We start from the raw sequence: 18,341 nt of genomic DNA, 5'->3' as shown, positions 1-18,341 counted from the left end.
TCTCGCTATCCCAAAATCCCGAAATCCCGCAAAAGCGGCCGACATCCAGCAATCTCGCAAAAGCGGCCGACATCCAGCAATCTCGCAAAAGCGGCCGACATCCAGCAATCTCGCAAAAGCGACCGACATCCAGCAATTGACCTTTTTCGGTAAATCCCATAACCCTTTGCGAGCACACCTGAGAACTCGTCATTTTACGTCACGCCGACTTGCAATGAGCAGTAACGATGTTCGATAAACGATGTGCGCATCGGCGCAGAGCGGCGTGACGCAGAATGACGAGTTCTTAGGTGTACTCGCAAAGGCTTATGGGATTTACCGAAAAGGTCAATCGCGACATCCAGCAGTCGCGCAAAAGCGGCCGCTATCCAGCAATAAAACACGAGAAGATACTGTGCACTATGTGCTGGAAGCAACCTGAACCTTGGAAAGTTAGAAATAATATGGTGCCGTGTTAATATAATAGTAATCGCGATCATATAGTTAGTCAGATTAAATGTTATGCCATAAATGTAGTGATGACCTTGTGACAGATGCATAGTTGAATAGAAGGCTTCACTCATCAGGTCATGGTCATCTGGTATCTTTAATAGTTTAAAAATGATAAATAGGCTGGATATATGGGATAAACCCAATGTAATTTATCGAATTTTTTATATGTAATTTATCGAATTTCTTAGAATTCCTAGAGAAATGGCCTTTCCTTTTCTTTCTTCAATATTTGCGTATTTAAACACATGATAAAAGCCCGTTTGCTCATTAGTTTAGGCAATTTGTTTGAGTCTGGTCCCATTAGGCATGTTAGGACCCAAGCCAGTTTCCTACCGGATATAAACAAACAAACAAAAATGATTAACAATAATTTATGTTTGATTTATATAATATGCCAAATAGCATGAATGGTCTTAATTTAAAGCCATAGTACTCGAATTACATTAGCACAGGGGTGTGCTGCTGGAACTCCGATATCTATACCCATGTTTGGGGATTTTTTTACCTAAAAACGGCTGATTTGACAGTTTTTGACATTTTTTTTCCATATCGAAAGGTTTGGCTACAAAACCATTCGCTTATAAACGAATATATCGTTTCCAACTCGATACACCTGAATACACACATTTGTCCAAGCGGCAACTTAGCCTTGTCTATGACACAGTCTGTGTTTACACTACACGATTGAGTGCATGGCATCATAAGAGCTGTGTGAGCTTACGGCATCTATGATTGGTTTTTGTCAAAACACCGAATGTTCCCTTCATCCAAGCAGAAAAGTTTTTATAACGAACGAATGCTAACACTTCCCGTTAAAAAACACTTTTTTTTATTACGTCAACAGATGACACAATTTAGAACTAGACTTAGCTGTGGTCTAACCCACGAACACAGCCGTGTTGTGACCCCTAATGACCTTTGACCCCAAAATATATGAAACGCCCATAGACATTGGCTAATGTCAATGCATGGGTGCACGTGGCACCACTTTGCTATGTTACTCGTGGCAGAAGGGGCATTTTGAAGTTTTTGCGTCTCAGACCGGAAGTGACCCCTTAATGACATTTGACCCCAAATAAAAAAATACCACATATGAATCATGTGTGAACATAGCGTTACTGTCCTATGTTTTTCTTATCAAATAAAATTTTTTGAAGGTTTTTCGTTTTATACTGGAAATGACCCCTTAATGACCTTTGACTTCAAACAAAAAAATACCACATATACATAAGGTAAACATAATTCATGTGTGCACATACCGTCACTCTTCTATGTTTTTCTTAGCTTATAAAATTAGTTGAAGGAATTTGGTTTTATACCGGAAGTGACCCCTTAATGACCTTTGACCTCAAATATGTGTATGATTCATAGACACTGGGTAATAGCAATGCATGTGTGCAAGTTGCGTCACCGTCCTATGTAATTTGTGGGAGAAGTAGCATTTTGAAGGTATTTCGTTTTATACCGGAAGTGACCCCTTAATGACCTTTGACCTCAAACAAAAAAATACCACATATACATATTGTAAACATAATTCATGTGTGCACATACCGTCACTCTCGTATGTTTTTCTTAGCTAATAAAATTTTTTGAAGGAATTTGGTTTTATACCGGAAGTGACCCCTTAATGACCTTTGACTTCAAATCTGTGTATGATTTATAGACACTGGGTGATAACAATGCATGTGTGCAAGTGGCGTTACTGTCCTGCGAAATTTGTGGGAGAAGTAGCATTTTTAGTTGAAATCACGTTTTTAACCTCTGTGACCCCTACGTGACCTTTGACCCCACGAGTTTCATGTGACATGTAGGGGCATGGTCAGTGATGGTTCTGACCAAGTTAGGTCAAAATCGGTGTAAGCATGTCAGTGCTAGAGCAAATGTAATGGTCGACAGAAGAAGAAGAAGATCCTGTAAGAAAAAAGACACAGCCGTGACTAACGTCAACGGCTGTGTAACTAGTCCCGTTCCACAAATCGCGACGCCTCTCGAATAGCGAGCGGAGCGAGCACCGAGTGTAGCGAGGGAACTAGTATTTCCACTGTTCATTTTATTACCCCTCAGAACAGCAGGATTTAAACTCCCCACCAAGCAATTTGTCAATCACTTATATCACATACCCAAATATCATGAGCCTGGAAATCACCTACTGTGTTTGGTATGCAACATTAATTAATACAATACACCATAGGCTAGACCCATAAAGTTTCTAACCAGACCCTATAGTAGAACTTTCAGTACCAAAATAATTTGCTTTCAATGTTGGTAAAATTATGTGTTTTTAAAGTTCATGTTATTATGGTGAAATAGCTTTTGATCATTCAAAAAAAATCACAAACACACACAGGTCTCTCTATTGTCTGACCAGTAGCCTATATTATAAAGTGCATGTCATTTCGTGATCCACAGCCTCATTTCCTAACTTTTCTCCAAAAAAAAATTGAGATTTTTATACCACTGGAAACCCCTGGCTACATAATGTTTATGTACAAAAAATTTCTTGCAGATTAATTTTTTTTTGCAATAATCGTGCACAACTTGCAAGCACAAAGTCTGAATCAACTGAAATTTTGGGAATGAGCTTATACTCCTTTAAATGGTGATGCAATAGAATATAATAGAAAATATTATATGATTCTGATTATCTGGTATGACTTTCCATTTGAATGCAGTAGGCCTAGTGTATAGTTTTTTGGGTTTTTTAAATTAGCTTTAATTTGCTCTACCATTATAGACTACGTCATGCATGACCATCTTTTATAAAATGAAATAAAATGGAAGTGGAACAATGGCATAGCTTCCAGGGGCTCTGGCAAAAATTGCATATCCCCCTCCACCTGCCAGTACAGGAACAAAAAAGAAAAATGTGGGAGAGAGAGAGGAAAAGATAGAGGGAGATGAGAGGGAGTGAGAAAAGGAGAAAGAGCGGGGGGGGGATCTGTACAGACTAAGGCGCAATTCCATGAGATTTATCTTATCACTATACTCGTAGATCCAAAGATGGTGATCGTGGATGACAATATTTTATAAGGAGCTTAAAGGGCTATAATTTTCTTCGGAAGGGAGGTCCCAGATATATTGGGGTCATACATTTTTGAAAAGAAAAATTGGTGGAGGGGGGTCATAACATTTTTAATGACCAAAATGTAGGGAGTCACAAGATGACCACAGATAGTATGCTTATTTTATTGAAAAAGACCGATTTCAATACAATTTTAGCCTGTTTAGGGGGAAAGGTGTATCAGTGGGGGGGTGTCATAAAATATTTGTTGACTAAATGGGGGGTTGCAATTTTATTGATGGCAACTTTTTGTAAATTGGGACCACCCTTCTGAAGAAAATGATAGCCCCCTTAACATGCTTAAGGCAAACAATAATTAACGATTCTTTCATTTCTTTACCCCCTCAAAAAAGTGCGTAACATCTGCACAAACAGGCCTGTACATTACAGGATGTTTTTGCAAGGAAGAAGTGCAGAATTTTCTACTTCATCTTAATTCATCTAAGAATGTACTTTTGTTGGATATTTTGAACAGCTTAAGTTAGCATGAAAAGTGGTCCCTTTGTGAAATCTTCTTTTTACTTGGGACCTTCTTTGATAATTTTACTCTGAAAAGAGGACTTATTTGTCGATGTAGGGGCGTCACACCAAAACCCCCATACCACCCCTTTTTGGTGGATTTGGGCCCCCGCCCTACACAGGCTAACCCCTCTAGCAAAAATCTCAGCTATGCTATTGAATTGTTGTTCAATTACCTGAACTTAAGTTATTACCCATAACTTTCTCTCCTTGTCTCTGACTACTGGATATCTTGACTTCTCTATCACATTTCCATACATGCAAATTAAATTTCACCAAAGATCTCAATACTTCTAAAATTCTTCTCCCAATGTAAAATTAATTTAGATAGTTTGTGGAGTGCAAATTTCACTGTGCATGTGTTTAAATTAAGTTAGGCTTTTTGAAAATTTCCCATACATATTTTGACAACAGACCATGCAATACCCATTGTAAATTGAATCTGTCATCACTGGTCAGCAGGTAGGCCTTGCCTAAGGAAAGGGCTACTTGGATGCTCTAAGATCTGATAGCCCCTCTTGTGGAACTACCAGTGCTGAACTATTGGCTACTATCCTACAGTTGGAAAATCATCATACATGTATCAGAGTACAGCACAGAAGCCAGTGCTAGACACAATTCAATGCTTATAGCAAGGCGAATGTGGTAAATCTGTTGACAACGAACTAAACTATTCACGCAAAATTTTTGATCAAGGTGTAGGTTTTAAAGTCAAAACCCCGAGTAATCTTTACAATATTTTTCAAATTTTATGTCATTAAATGAAAGAGCACACTTATATTGTCCATATACGAGATTCATTTCAATGAGCAATGGCCAAATCTCTTTGAATCGCAAATCTCGTGCGAATTCGCCTAGTCAGTTGTCAATTCAATGAACAATGAGTTTGCTAAAGAGCGCTTAGAAATTGATATCAAATCGGGACCAATGTTAAGGCATTTATAGATTTTTTTAATCATTTCTTTCATAAAAGCGAACGTCGAACCTCTAGAGCACCGACACATCCCGGCCCCGTATAGGCCTACCGTATATATGTTTTATCTCGATGCGTAGGCCTTATTTATGGTGCCCTCCTCCCCACGGGGGCGGGGGGTCAACCTCCACGTTTCTTCGAGCACTGTTATATCTATTTAGATGTACTGTTGGAAAACACCGAAAACTATGTACCAATGCTGGATTTACATTGGAAAAAAAAACACCTCCCTCCCATTAATTCAAAATCCTCCGGACGAGAACAAAGATTAATTTTATGGCCTTTAATCACAGCAAGGGTATAAGCTACATTTTAATTTTTGTACATAGATGTTTCGGATCAATCTAGTGGTCACTTTAATCTGAGTTTCAGGGGAGTGCTCAATATTCAAGGACAAAAATGCTACAAAATGTGGTTAGGGAACAAACCAAAAGATCGATGACGTCCTATAAACGTAACTAGTTTCGTTTCTCGGCCGACCCCCTCCCTCCCTGCCAGAAACGTAATTCTGAAATGTTAAAAATGTTGGGTCATATATTTAAAGGTATATAAATGGGGTATATCAAACTGGACATATGGTTATCCCTAGTATTGTTTTGGGTGGGTAAATATTAAATAAAGCCTGCATATCAACAAAAATACGCTGATTTTCTTACACATTCTCAAAATTGATATGAAGCCCAATAGTTTATTCCAGGACCTACTACAAGCTTAATTTATAAGTCTAGTGGTTTAGAGCATATCTCAAGGCCAATCTCATGTAGCTATAAAATTAAAAATCAACTCTACTATTGTTACACTACAGATAAAAGCCTTAGAGTTTGGTTCCTTCTTTTTCTGTTTATTAAAATATACATTTTTGCCTTATACATGTATTACATGTATCTGAAATTAATTTCAGTTCAAAGCACGTCTCAAGGCTAATCTCAGGTAGCTATAATATTAAATATTAATTTTGCTATTGTTACACTACAGATAAAAGCTTGGTTCCTTCTTTAGTGAAAAAACACCAAGGTTGACTATAATTTGATGTTGTCACTGGTTTAACACATAAATACGAAAATTGAACAAATAATTATAACCAAATAAAAAATGCACCTCAGAAAGACAAAATTGCGCTTAACTCGTAGCATAGTCAAATTAAGAAAAATAAGGGGTTTAACCCACCACTAATTGCAACAGAATTCATTTAATCGCCATTCATATCAGAAAAGCATATTAAAGAAGAACATGAATACCAAACCATTAACGAAGAACTGGAATTAGTAATAAAGAAAATAAATATTTAATTAGATGTTCGAGAGCTTCGATATTCAGAATATGGTGGGTTAATATCCAATCTATTACGATAATTCTGTGAGTAAACACCATCACTAGCATGCTAGGATCCACGACATGCTCATCTATCTGGGGCACAGTTCATTAATCCCAAAACATCTGTACACTCATTGAATGACCTTTAAAAATTTGGGTACAAAAACTCATATACGCTACAACTTGAGGTCAAATTTTGCACTATGGATGTTTAATTGAGCTTATTGAACTATGTTATTGAGATGAGGCTATTGTGGTCCATAGTGCATGCAGTTTTATATCAGGAAGGTTCAGGTTGCATACAGTATCTTCTCATGTTTATCTCGTCGCAGTAGACATTGCTGGATAGCGGCCGCTTTTGAGCAGTTGCTGGATGTCGGCCGCCTCATCTTCTCAATTTCGTCGCAGTCGGCATTGCTGGATAGCGGCCGCTTTTGAGCAATTGCTGGATGTCGGCCGCTTTTCAGGGATTGTTTGCTGGATAGCGGCCGCTTATGAGCAATTGCTGGATGTCGGCCGCTTTTGAGCAATTGCTGGATGTCGGCCGCCTTTGAGCAATTGCTGGATGTCGGCCGCTTTTGAGCAATTGCTGGATGTCGGCCGCCTTTGAGCAATTGCTGGATGTCGGCCGCTTTTCAGGCATTGCCAGATAGCGGCCGCTTTTGCGGGATTTCGGGATAGCGGGATTTCAGCATTGCGGGATTTATATTTAGGCGGGGCGGGTATTTAGGCGGGCGGATATCTATAGCGAGCGGGCGGATATAGGCGGGCGGCCCGCTTGCAGACGGCTGCATAGACTAGGCGAGCGGGTGTTTTAGTTGTCGGGGTCGGCATATTTGTTAAATAATTTTGTCGGGGTCGGCATAATTTTGTCGCAGGCGGCACAAATTTAAGCGGGTCGGTGCTAGAAACAAAAAGTAAAAGCGCTCTTCAAATGGTCGGCTTTTTTTTGTCGGGTCGGCATATTATTTGGCACAGTCGGGTGAAACTTCGTCGGGTCGGGGGTCCGCTCTCGCTTTCCGTAGTACCGATACTGACCCCCCCCCCGACTGACAATGCTGGCTACGCGCTCGCTATCAATCGTATTTAAAACAGTTTAGCACAAAAAGAAAGTTGGTTTATAAGCGGGCATTTTGATTCTACATTCGCCAAATTTCGTTCAATATTACGGGTTTGTGCAAATATGCAATATATAATTATCTAGACCATTTAAGGCTTTCAAATCGGGATCACAAAAAATTGGCATGTGTAAAGGGGGAAGGGGACAAGCGGGATTTTTTAACCGAGATGGGTTACAAGCATTTCATCCCTATGTGGTAATAATTATTGCACAGCAGTATTTTTTAAAGAAGAAGCCCCTAGCTAAAAGTTGCAGGAAATTGTATTGATTTGAATTCAGCGCGAAGATAATGTCGGGTTTTATACATTTATACATATCAAAATGGGTGTACAAAGACCACCTTTCGGTCTATGTTAAGGGATCTGGAATGAGCGTTTTGAGCGTTTCGAGAGTATTTTTTATGGAACATGAGAGCACCTCAGACATATCGAATTGCATTTTGAATACGAAGTATGTCTTTCTGATATCAAATAATTTTCATTTTTTGAAAATCACGATATAATACAAATTTTATGACAAATTATAAAAATTTGATATTTTTCAAATTTTTGACATATAACAGTCCTCGAAGTAAATTTTATAAATCTAATGACACATTCTTAAAGTGTATGTAGCTGGGAGGAAAAGCCGACGATCAATTGAAAATTTTGACCTTTCATATTGAAGATATGGATTTTTTCCCCAAAAGACCTAATTTTTTGTTGGTGTTTTGGGAAAAAATCCATATCTTCAAAACGAAAGGTCAAAATTGTCAATTGATCGTCGGCTTTTCATCCCTCCTACATACACGTTAAGTATAAATCATCAGATTTATAAAGTTTACTTCGAGTACTGCTAAATATCAAAAATATAAATTTTTAATGATTTGCCATAAATGTGTATTACATTGCGAATTTCAAAAATCAAAATTATTTGATATCAGAATGACATTCTTCGTATTCATAATGGAATTCGATATGTCTGATGTGCTCTAATGTCCCACAATAAATACTGTCCAAACGTTCATACCCTTCCCTTAATATATTGTGACTATTATTAATAATTCCGTAATTATAAGTGTGTTTGTTACCTTTTGTGGTGTCTTTATATCACAGGGACACGTGTTACTATTAAGTGATTAAGCAATTTTGAGTATCAGCTTATTACAACCAAATGATAATGCTGAAACCTAAAATAATCATAGGGTGATGATACTCAGAATACTGCAGATCTATTATTTTGTATGTAAATGGTCGCAACTCACGAATAACACCCTCCTCGAATGTTTTCTTTTTTCGGACACGACGTAAATCACTTTTTAAGAATGTTTTATTCTGCCAGTCTGTTTATCAACGTTTCCTTTCAGACAACACTGCTAGTTCTATTTACAATGTGACCGTTATTGCGGGAGAAGACCTATATCTTGAATGGCTGAATGAAGATCCTATTTATGTCAACTGGGTTAAAGATAGCGTTGTCGTTGCAGATCAGGAAGGTCGCATATTCATCATACCGGATAAAGGACTGTTAGTACTGAACAGTGAATGGAAAGACGGAGGGTATTATACCTGTGTTGTGATCACAAGACAACTTGACATCGTGGAGAAGGTGTTTAGAGTGGATGTGGATCAGAACACTGCAGTGGGTACGTTATTCATAATTCCGTTTGTTCGTTATTCCGCTTGTTCGACAACCGGAGAGGGGGGGGGTACTTGGATTCAGGCCGGATCACTTTACCCATGCTCGATCGGAAAAGGCGAGACTACCGCTAACCTCGAGACTCTCACTAGGAGTATCAAATCCAACAAATGACTCTCTCTCTGGGAATATCATATTCCAAAAAGTTCTTCTAGTCCCGCTGGGGAAATCAAATTCACCTCTTCTAGTCTCCAAAGGGGTATCTAATACACTGATTCCATGCCCACGTATCTTATTTTTAAAAGTAACACAAAATGTGAATGTTTAACTTTCAAAAATCATTTCTGGAACAATAATTATCGTAGTTATGCACTTGGTCTTGGAGGGGGGGCTTTCACCGGTGTAAAGTGTTTTTTTTAAAAGAAATCTTGTCACGCTAGTGTATGCTTAGATAGGTTCGACACGCCTTACAGGGCAGTTGAGTTATGGTTAGATTTAGGGTTGAACGGAGGGCGTCCGATCATGTATCATGCATCCCTGTAGCATATCCTTTTAAATTTGGGAAATGATCAATCGACCAGATAGATTGATCCAATATATACACCTACCAGCGAGATATGGCATAATATTTCGCTCAATTTTCGATACTGAATCACGATAATACTTTCGATTGCGAGGTTATCATTATTTTGCAGATATGCCCGGGAGATATGCCTAACATGCAATACATTGGTACCACAGTACGTCATTGCTTAAACGTATGCGATTGTAAACACATATCAGCGAAATTTGTAAAAAAAATGTGTATTTAAAGCAGAATTTCTGCACATTATTATATCACCTTATAATGGCTCCCAAAATAGACAAAATAAAATCATCATCATCATCATCATCATCATCATCATCATCATCATCATCATCGTCGTCGTCGTCGTCGTCGTCGTCGCTGTCGTCGTCATCGTCATAATAATAATAATAATAATAATAATAATAATAATAATAATAATAATAATGATAATAATAATAATAATAATAATAATAATAATAATAATAATAATAATAATGATAATAATATTAATAATAATAATAATAATAATAATAGAAATGTACCTTTTCAGAAATATTTGGTTGTGTAATATTAACTCTATAAAAATATTTTCTTTAAATTGGACAAATGTCCCAGACAAATATGTGCAGTGAGTAGTGAGCACACAGACCCCTAGCCCTATGCATGAGTATCAATTTATTGAGTGGGAGCTGAGATGTATATTATGGTCCAGTGTGCATATTTTTCGCTTTCAAGAGGTTTTTAAAATGGATTATAAAGTTTCATGAAAGATGTCTTAGATATTTTTAGTCCAAATATTTAATAAAATTATGGATTTGTCAATGGCAGGAATAGATCACAGATTTGAGAGCCTTCAATTAATTTGGAAAATGGCTAAATAAGTGAAGTCAACAAATTTGAGATCTATTTTGACATTATTAGATAATCATTTCACATTTTACATGGATTTAATTGGACTGGACTCGGACTGGACTCCGCTTTGAGTCCGAGTACTTTGTGTCAGGGTCCGAGCCGAGCCGAGTCTCTTTGTATCCGAGTTCCGAGCCAAGTCCGAGTCCAACAAAAAATGGACTCGAGTCCGGACTCGAGTCTGGGTCCGACTCGAACGATATATCACTGGTATCCACGGAAGGATATGTTTTCGGCTCTCCTTGGATTATTCCCTTTGTTTCATGAATTTGGAGGAGGTCAAAACATGTAATAATCAATCAAAATTGGGTGTTTATACTTTTTTGTACGTAGCTGGGATGAAAAGCCGCCCATCCTATGCAAAATTTGACCTTTCGTATTAAATATTATACACATGAAGTTTTCAAAAAGAATAAAAAATTGTAAGCTTAGCAAAAAATAATTCATTCATATTTACTGACAGCAGTCGTAAATTGTTTAGAACTGCCGAACTCGGTCAGAAATTCTTCCTAATCACGCGTGTTACCTGTCTGACAAAGGAGTTAAATGATCCCACTTCAAGGGCTGTTAAATTTCAAAAATGTATAGTTTTAAATTACCATCAAATTTGTACTTTACTATATCGCGAATTAAAACAATGCACTTTTGTGTGTCTGATGAGCCAAAAAAATTAACTGTGCAAAGGTAGGTGTGTGAGCCCTTCATCGCGTAGTACGTGGGCATTTGAACACGAAACATGCTATCGATAAAAAAGTATACCTTTCCTCTGTTGTTTTTCCTTTCCTCTCTTTTCTTTATTTTTCCCTGCGTTTTTGTCCACGTTTTCTGGACTTTTTCTTTTTCTTCGCAGTTTATTTCTATATTTAGCTCGCTTAAAAACTTACCTACTAAGTTGAATTTCCTTTAATTTATTTTTCTTTTTGATCATAAGTTTATTTTATTTTGTTTATTGTATAATTTCTGTAATATTTATTTCATGTGACCAATTTTATAATACATCTTTTATTTATCAGTTATGCAAACTTTATTGCTAGTTAATTTATTATTATTATGATTATTTCTTCAAGTTATTTAGTCTTCTAATCAATATTGACATTAATTTTATTTTAATCACAGTATTTGATTTGATTTTTTTAAAATATATTTACCGCTTTTGATTTATTGCCAGATGACCGTGGCTCTATGATTAGCAATATAACCGTTCTCGCTGGGGAAGATTTTTATCTGGAGTGGATCAATTTAAATCCGTCTCATGTCATCTGGATCAAAGACAACGTCACTATTAGTAACACCGACGTCGCAGCTTGGGACGAAAGAATTGTCACAATACTGGAACAAGGACTTCTTATTCTGAACAGTGAATGGGAAGATCAAGGGTTTTATACTTGTGTGGTATTAACAAGTCAAAATTACGTTAGGAGGCAAATGTTTAGGGTAGATATCAACACTCAATCCATAGATGCGGATGAGGACATTGAAGAAGGTAATTTTCGGGTCATTAGATATGTCAAAATCACGGTCCAAATCAGTACCACGTTAGGGTAGAGGATGCAGAGTGTCCTCTATAACTTTTGTGCTCTGTTTATATTAGTTTCAAACCCTCGTCCTACAGAGCCACTTTTCGTTACAAAAAACAACGAAGGGGGAGGCTTCCCTAATTTGAGATGGTAAACTCATAGATTATCAACCGTTATATTTAGTACCAATGTATACAGGGTGTCCCACAAAAAAATTACCGGGCGAATAAATTTGGACGAAAGTCAAAAAATAGACATCTGAATCAAAAATCAGCGTGTAGCTCATCTTATTTTGCATCTTATACGTCAATTTTACATGAATCGGTTGACTGATAGCGAAGAAATGAGCGATTACATAACGCATGCGTCAATTCACTTCATTCCAAATTTGAAAAAAAAGATCATTCAACACAGTGCACACTAGTGGTTAACTGTCAATGGGCTTCATATTTTGTTTTGTGAAACCCTTTTCGTTCTTTTTAAACAATCTGTTTCTTGCAAAACATCTAATTAGATTTTGTTTAAATTTGAAAACCGGCACTAAATTGAAAATGAAAGCCTGTTGCTCGGTACTTGTAAATATATTTTTTGTTAATGTTGATATGAATGTTGCATAAAGAATTGGCTTAAAATTTTAAAAAAATTCTCACACATTGATGTTTTTGGAATATTTCCAAGAAATTGTAATGCAAACATTAAATCTTTTAAAGCTTCAACTTTAAACATTCCATGGTATCAAAATCACACATAAAGCTGTAAGCACTTGATCATTGTTATTCTTGGCTTGGAAAGCTTCCAATTGCAGAACACATTTTTCTCGGACAAACTGTTATTCATCTTCAGCGAAAGCATGAATGACATAACACATAATGACATAAAATAGAAAATGTTAACTAAAATTAATGAGATACGCAAACTTTAGGAAGCGGTGAGCGAGTATGAAAAAAGCACCTGTTGATCAAACTTGGAACTGAATTGATGCACGCATTATGTAATCGTTCATTTCTTCGCAACCGTTCAACCAAATCAAATCAAATTTTCGTATGCGATGCACAACAAATTACGCTATGCGCTACATTTTAAATTGTTTGATTCTAATGTCTATTTCTCGACTTACGTTCAATTTATTCTGGGACACCCTGTATAGCTATTGTATCCAGGTGTGCCAACATAAGTACAAACATCGCCACTTGATATAAGCTATGATATCATAATGTGACCTCTCAAAATTGTTATATTCTGACTATATACAAATTAAGGCAGTTGAAATTGATTTCCAAAAAGGATATCGATATCTTTTGAAATTATTTTACAAGACCAAAATTAAAATCATGGTTTTTATTGTAGAAACATAATTATATAAAGTTGTCACTATAATGTTATCACTACAGTGAGCGCAAAAGATGGATCTACGATTAGCTTAAGTCGTTTGGGCGTAAATACGTGCGTTTATGCCTTATCGTTACTGATAATACTGCCTAACATGATGTAGAATTGCAGTTTGTCTGTTAATTTATCTTTTTTATTGTAAATAATGATCTTATATAGTGACGCCATATAAAACCTATAAAATTAGAATGTGGAAACTCAGGAAATGACTAATCATTATTCTGTTAGTTTGTATGTTTGTTTGTTTTCCACGAATAGATATATGCGGATACCCTCGTGTCCGTGGTAAAATTGTCGGTGGAAGAATTTCGGAACACGGGCAATCACCATGGATGGCTATGTTGTGGTCCAATGCTTTAAGAAAGCCTGTCTGTGGAGGAGTATTGCTGAACCAAAGATGGATTGTAACTGCAGGTCATTGTTTTTCAGACCCGATGGTGTTAAACAGCTCGGACACGTAAGTAAGAAATATTAGTAGTTATTATCATTAGTAGTAGTAGTAGTAGTAGTAGTGGTGGTAGTAGTAGTAGTAGTAGTAGTAGTAGTAGTAGTAGTAGTAGTAGTAGTAGTAGTAGGCATGTCCACTAAAAATTGAAGTACTTTTAAGTTGATTCAGACCTAACTTATTGGATGGGAATTGATGAAAGAAACATTTTGGCGTTTAAATAATCTTAATCGGACGTTTCATTCCAGAGATATGGCCTTTCGAGTGTCACGGTTTTATATAGGGCTGCTAGAACATTTTAAAAAGTTAAAGTCCAAAAAGGAATACTAACAGAAAGTGCAACTTTAAGGTACTTTTTCTTAATGTATTTATTAACTATCTGATCTGGAACATTATATTTGCTTATAACAACATGAAAATAAGATCATCCTGAAAATTTTATCGATTTTGTTGACATACAACAAAAAATATAAGACCTCAAAACCCATGGTTTGTTTGGTGAAACCTCAAGCATGGTCATAGATGGCCGCCATGGAAAATATCTCCATAGAGGAGATGAACAATAAGTGCATTATTTCAAATGAAAAGCGGTAGTCTTAAACATTGTTCAATCTTTTAAGGTCAGCACATTTTATCTTCAAAAATTATTATATTTCATCATGGCATAAGTTTGGTAACATTAATCACTACCAATTTTGAGAAATTTGCTCCAACTCAAAGGTTATCTTTACTACATTGAGCAATACTGTGTGTGCATGGAAGACATGATGGTCCCCGGTTTTATACTCCCTATGAAATGGACATGGTAGTGAGAAGTGCACGGGGAAGTGCATGATTTGAGATGGGCCGCGGTAGGCTTAAACATTCTTAAATTTCTTAACATCCTACACATTTTGTCTTCATAAATAGTTAAATTTTATGAGTATGTAAGTTTGCTTGTCTGATTCACTCCAAATTCGGAGATAATTGCGTTTGAACACCTGATGCACGGAATGGTGTCACTTCAACCTGTTGTAGTTCTCATCTCATTAAATTTTTCATTAAAAAAGTTGATCTCTTCATGCAGGAAGGTCCTCTCTATTTACTGACCAAACAGGAAAAAGTTTGGTTAATGTTTTCTGGTGGAATCAGGAATTTCTTGAAACACCCTGATATAGGCCTACATTTGGATCAAAACAAGTATGTACGCCATTTAACAGGCCTGGGATTTCTTGTATCGATCAGTTTCTCCATAGACAATACGTGTGTGAGCACGCACACAGTAAATGAAAAATCGTTCTAGTGGAAACTGTATTGAGAGTGGGCATCCCTAGTAGTAGTAGTAGTAGTAGTAGTAGTAGTTGTTGTTGTTGTTGTTAAATCGCACGATTTGACAAAAATGCGGAATTTTTTTACAGAAAAAATCGGCGAAAATCAGGCTTTTTTTCTCAAAATACCATGAAAAAGTCGGGAATAAAAAATCGTATTTCGCATTTGTTTTTAAATTTCTCGTGAGCTTTGAGAAAATCTTTTTTTTTTTTTTGGCCTTAACACTTTATACTGTTGACATGGAGAAAAGAATTATTTCAGTTTATTCACTTTATTAAGGACCTGTCATGCTAAGCTAGCGGTTAAAATTGAACGATTGAATCGACATAATAGCTTTCTTGACTTCAGATAATATCGGACACTTTCATTTTTTCTCTCCAAGGATCTCGTGGGCCGCAAAAACTTCGCTGGTGGAGCCATCGGACCATGTAGTTTGCCCCTCTGCGTTATAAAGCAATTGATATATCGGTGTAAATAATTGTTAAATTCCCCCTCCAACAACTGATCATTTGTTCTTTTTATTGTTTAACGCACATATTCGGTAAAGACATTGATTTTGGTATGAAACAGTATAAAATTGCAAATTTTCGCACGCTTCGGTCGAAATGATTCCAGTAAATAAAAGAAAAAAAAATTGAACCGACATTTTGCCCGCGCTGTGTTTGCGCGGAGATATCACGGTAAAATTAGGCCGAACTAATGCTCACTGTTTTTTTTGCCCCTCCTCCTCCGCCGACAAAAAGTTCAAGCACGTCACTGATCCTGAGGCATAATCTGTATTTTTCATGAATTATTGAATGTTATTTTCTTTCAAGGGACTCATTTGAGGTTCGTCTAGGTGAGCATAGTACAACAGAGGATGACGGGACGGAAGTCATCGTTGGTCTGAAAACAGTTATCATAAATCCAAACTTTGACAAGAACAACTATGACTCCGATATTGCTTTACTTAACCTTAGGAAACCTGTCACCTACACAGATTATATTTCCCCTCGTAAGTAGCGGAGCAGCAAATAATGTTTCCTGTACATCATTTGTTCTTTACATTTGTCACAATAATGGGGGTACAGTTTAATAAGATTAATTCCATTTACTTTTTAAACATATTAAAAGGTCGTCACATCCAATAGACCTTTTTCCCTCTATCCCACAATGCACTATTCCAGGGGGGTATGACGTAGTTCATCAACCTCATAGATCGTGTGCATCCGATGGTCTTTGCCAGGCCTTTGCAATTATTTTGTCTTAATATGGGCATACTGATTCCATATATGCGGATTATCGTAAAGGTCATCGATGTTACTAATTATGCAATTATTGAATACACGAGTGATGCAGTTACGGAGCGATGCAGAACATCTGTGTAAGAGATTTTGTGTTCGTTTTATTTTCAACTCCGAAAAAAAAAGTGAAACGGACGCCGGTAAAATATCACTGCGTGTCCCGTCATCAGTTTTTCACCATTAGGTCTATAAAATGTATGCAAAGTTAGGTTTCAATAACAGGAAACTTTTTTGGGTGAATACACCATGTCCATAAGGCATAGAAATGTTTTTTTTTGCCCCCGAAAGGTATTAGTGACCGTGGCGCCATTATCATCATTATCGGGGATTCCTTTTTTGTTTTGAAGGCACCAGTCGAAATGTCCGTATTCCAGAATGTGATGAACATAACTCTGTACTCCCCCGGGGAGATGATGTATTTTGCGACACTCATACCCCCCTGGAATAGTGCATGATGGGAAAGAGGGAAAAAGGTCTATTGCTTTCATTTCCATATCGGCTTTACCCATACCGAAATGAAAGTTCAAACCCTTTTAGCCCATAATTATAAGACATCCGCTCTCTGCAGACAAATCTATGAGTTCTATACTAATATCAGCACATTTTGGTGGTTCGTAAACTGATGTAATTATGAACCTAGAAGCCAGAGATAAAGATCTACAGTTTTACAATCCCAAACTATAAAATCACATACAATATTGGACACAGTTGAAGTGAAAGTGAATGGAAAGATGTAAGAACGGAGCAGGTCGCGACGTAATGCCGACCTGCTCCTTTCATGTATTTGAGCTTGTGGTCAGTACGTTGCTACAAATGAATATTCAGGGTATTTTTATATTGCAAATGTTTGCCTTCAAACTTAGCCAACGTGTTTCTGATCTGTTGTAAATATTAAAAATACTGTACCCTCCCTACAATTTGCACTTTTGCATAATTAATTAGCATTTATGAAAATTAAATCATTAATGTTGTTAACACTGAATCTTGGTAAAAAAAAGATGTAAAGGAATATAAATTGATGTATTATGAAAAAAAAACAGATTTGCTTCAAGCAAAAGATATTTTGATCAGTGCACTTTTCCCCGCCCTCTTATTGCTCAGTGTTTACTTGGTTAAAACTTGTCCGGAACATTAATTAATTTCCATAAACTGCTTCATGATCCCCTTAAAAGTATCAACACCGTACCTCAGTATTCACATTATTTGGTCGTAATTTTAATTGTATAACACTGTTTTAGAAGATTGCAAAAAAAAATATTGAAAGAAAATAGCCAGAACTTCAATAACCAAAGCAGCTTTCTAACGTTCCGCATTTTCAGTATGTCTACCAAACAAAATACAATCGCAAACACTAGTAAGAGCTGGCAAAAAGGGTTTTGTAACAGGATGGGGAGACATCGTAGAAAATGGAGATTACTCGAGGGAACTCAAACGGGTATGTAATCAGTCTAGGTACAGCTGTCATATCAGGCAACACAATTGACCAGGTAACATGTTTCCTGGTCAGGCACGATCGGCTTTCTTAACTATTCCAATTGAATGTCATGCAGATTAACCCTAAATGAGTCGTGGCGACTTTTAACTGATCGGGCAATATGGTCGTTTGGCAAACTTAAAGGAGGATTTCGTGATCCTAGCATCCTCTTTTTATGACATTGTTCAGTAGCTATCCACGCAAAAAGCTTATTCTCAAATTTTGAGTTGATTCCGATTTTGCGTTTGCGAGTTATGGATTAAAGCCTACATTAAAATGTACGATCTTTTTTAAATTTTTAAATTTTTAGATTTTTCTTTTTTTTTCTAAAATGATAATATGCAATCATTAT

At 36.7% G+C, this 18,341-nt stretch overlaps 1 protein-coding gene across 1 annotated transcript in view; it reads left to right on the top strand.

Annotated features, from left to right (window-relative positions):
* LOC140146593 (uncharacterized) overlaps positions 1 to 18,341 on the top strand; it is an 86,474-nt gene that overhangs the window by 1,558 nt on the left and 66,575 nt on the right. The window contains exons 3-7 of the mRNA XM_072168461.1: positions 8,825 to 9,103; positions 11,742 to 12,056; positions 13,738 to 13,936; positions 16,048 to 16,226; positions 17,835 to 17,950. Of these exons, the coding sequence (XP_072024562.1) occupies positions 8,825 to 9,103; positions 11,742 to 12,056; positions 13,738 to 13,936; positions 16,048 to 16,226; positions 17,835 to 17,950 (1,088 nt within the window). The remainder of the gene's footprint in view (positions 1 to 8,824; positions 9,104 to 11,741; positions 12,057 to 13,737; positions 13,937 to 16,047; positions 16,227 to 17,834; positions 17,951 to 18,341) is intronic.

The sequence above is a fragment of the Amphiura filiformis genome, chromosome 2, assembly GCF_039555335.1.
Source record: "Amphiura filiformis chromosome 2, Afil_fr2py, whole genome shotgun sequence".
In the NCBI taxonomy this organism is placed as follows: Eukaryota; Metazoa; Echinodermata; class Ophiuroidea; order Amphilepidida; family Amphiuridae; genus Amphiura; species Amphiura filiformis.
This window is presented reverse-complemented; position numbering and strand designations above follow the sequence as displayed.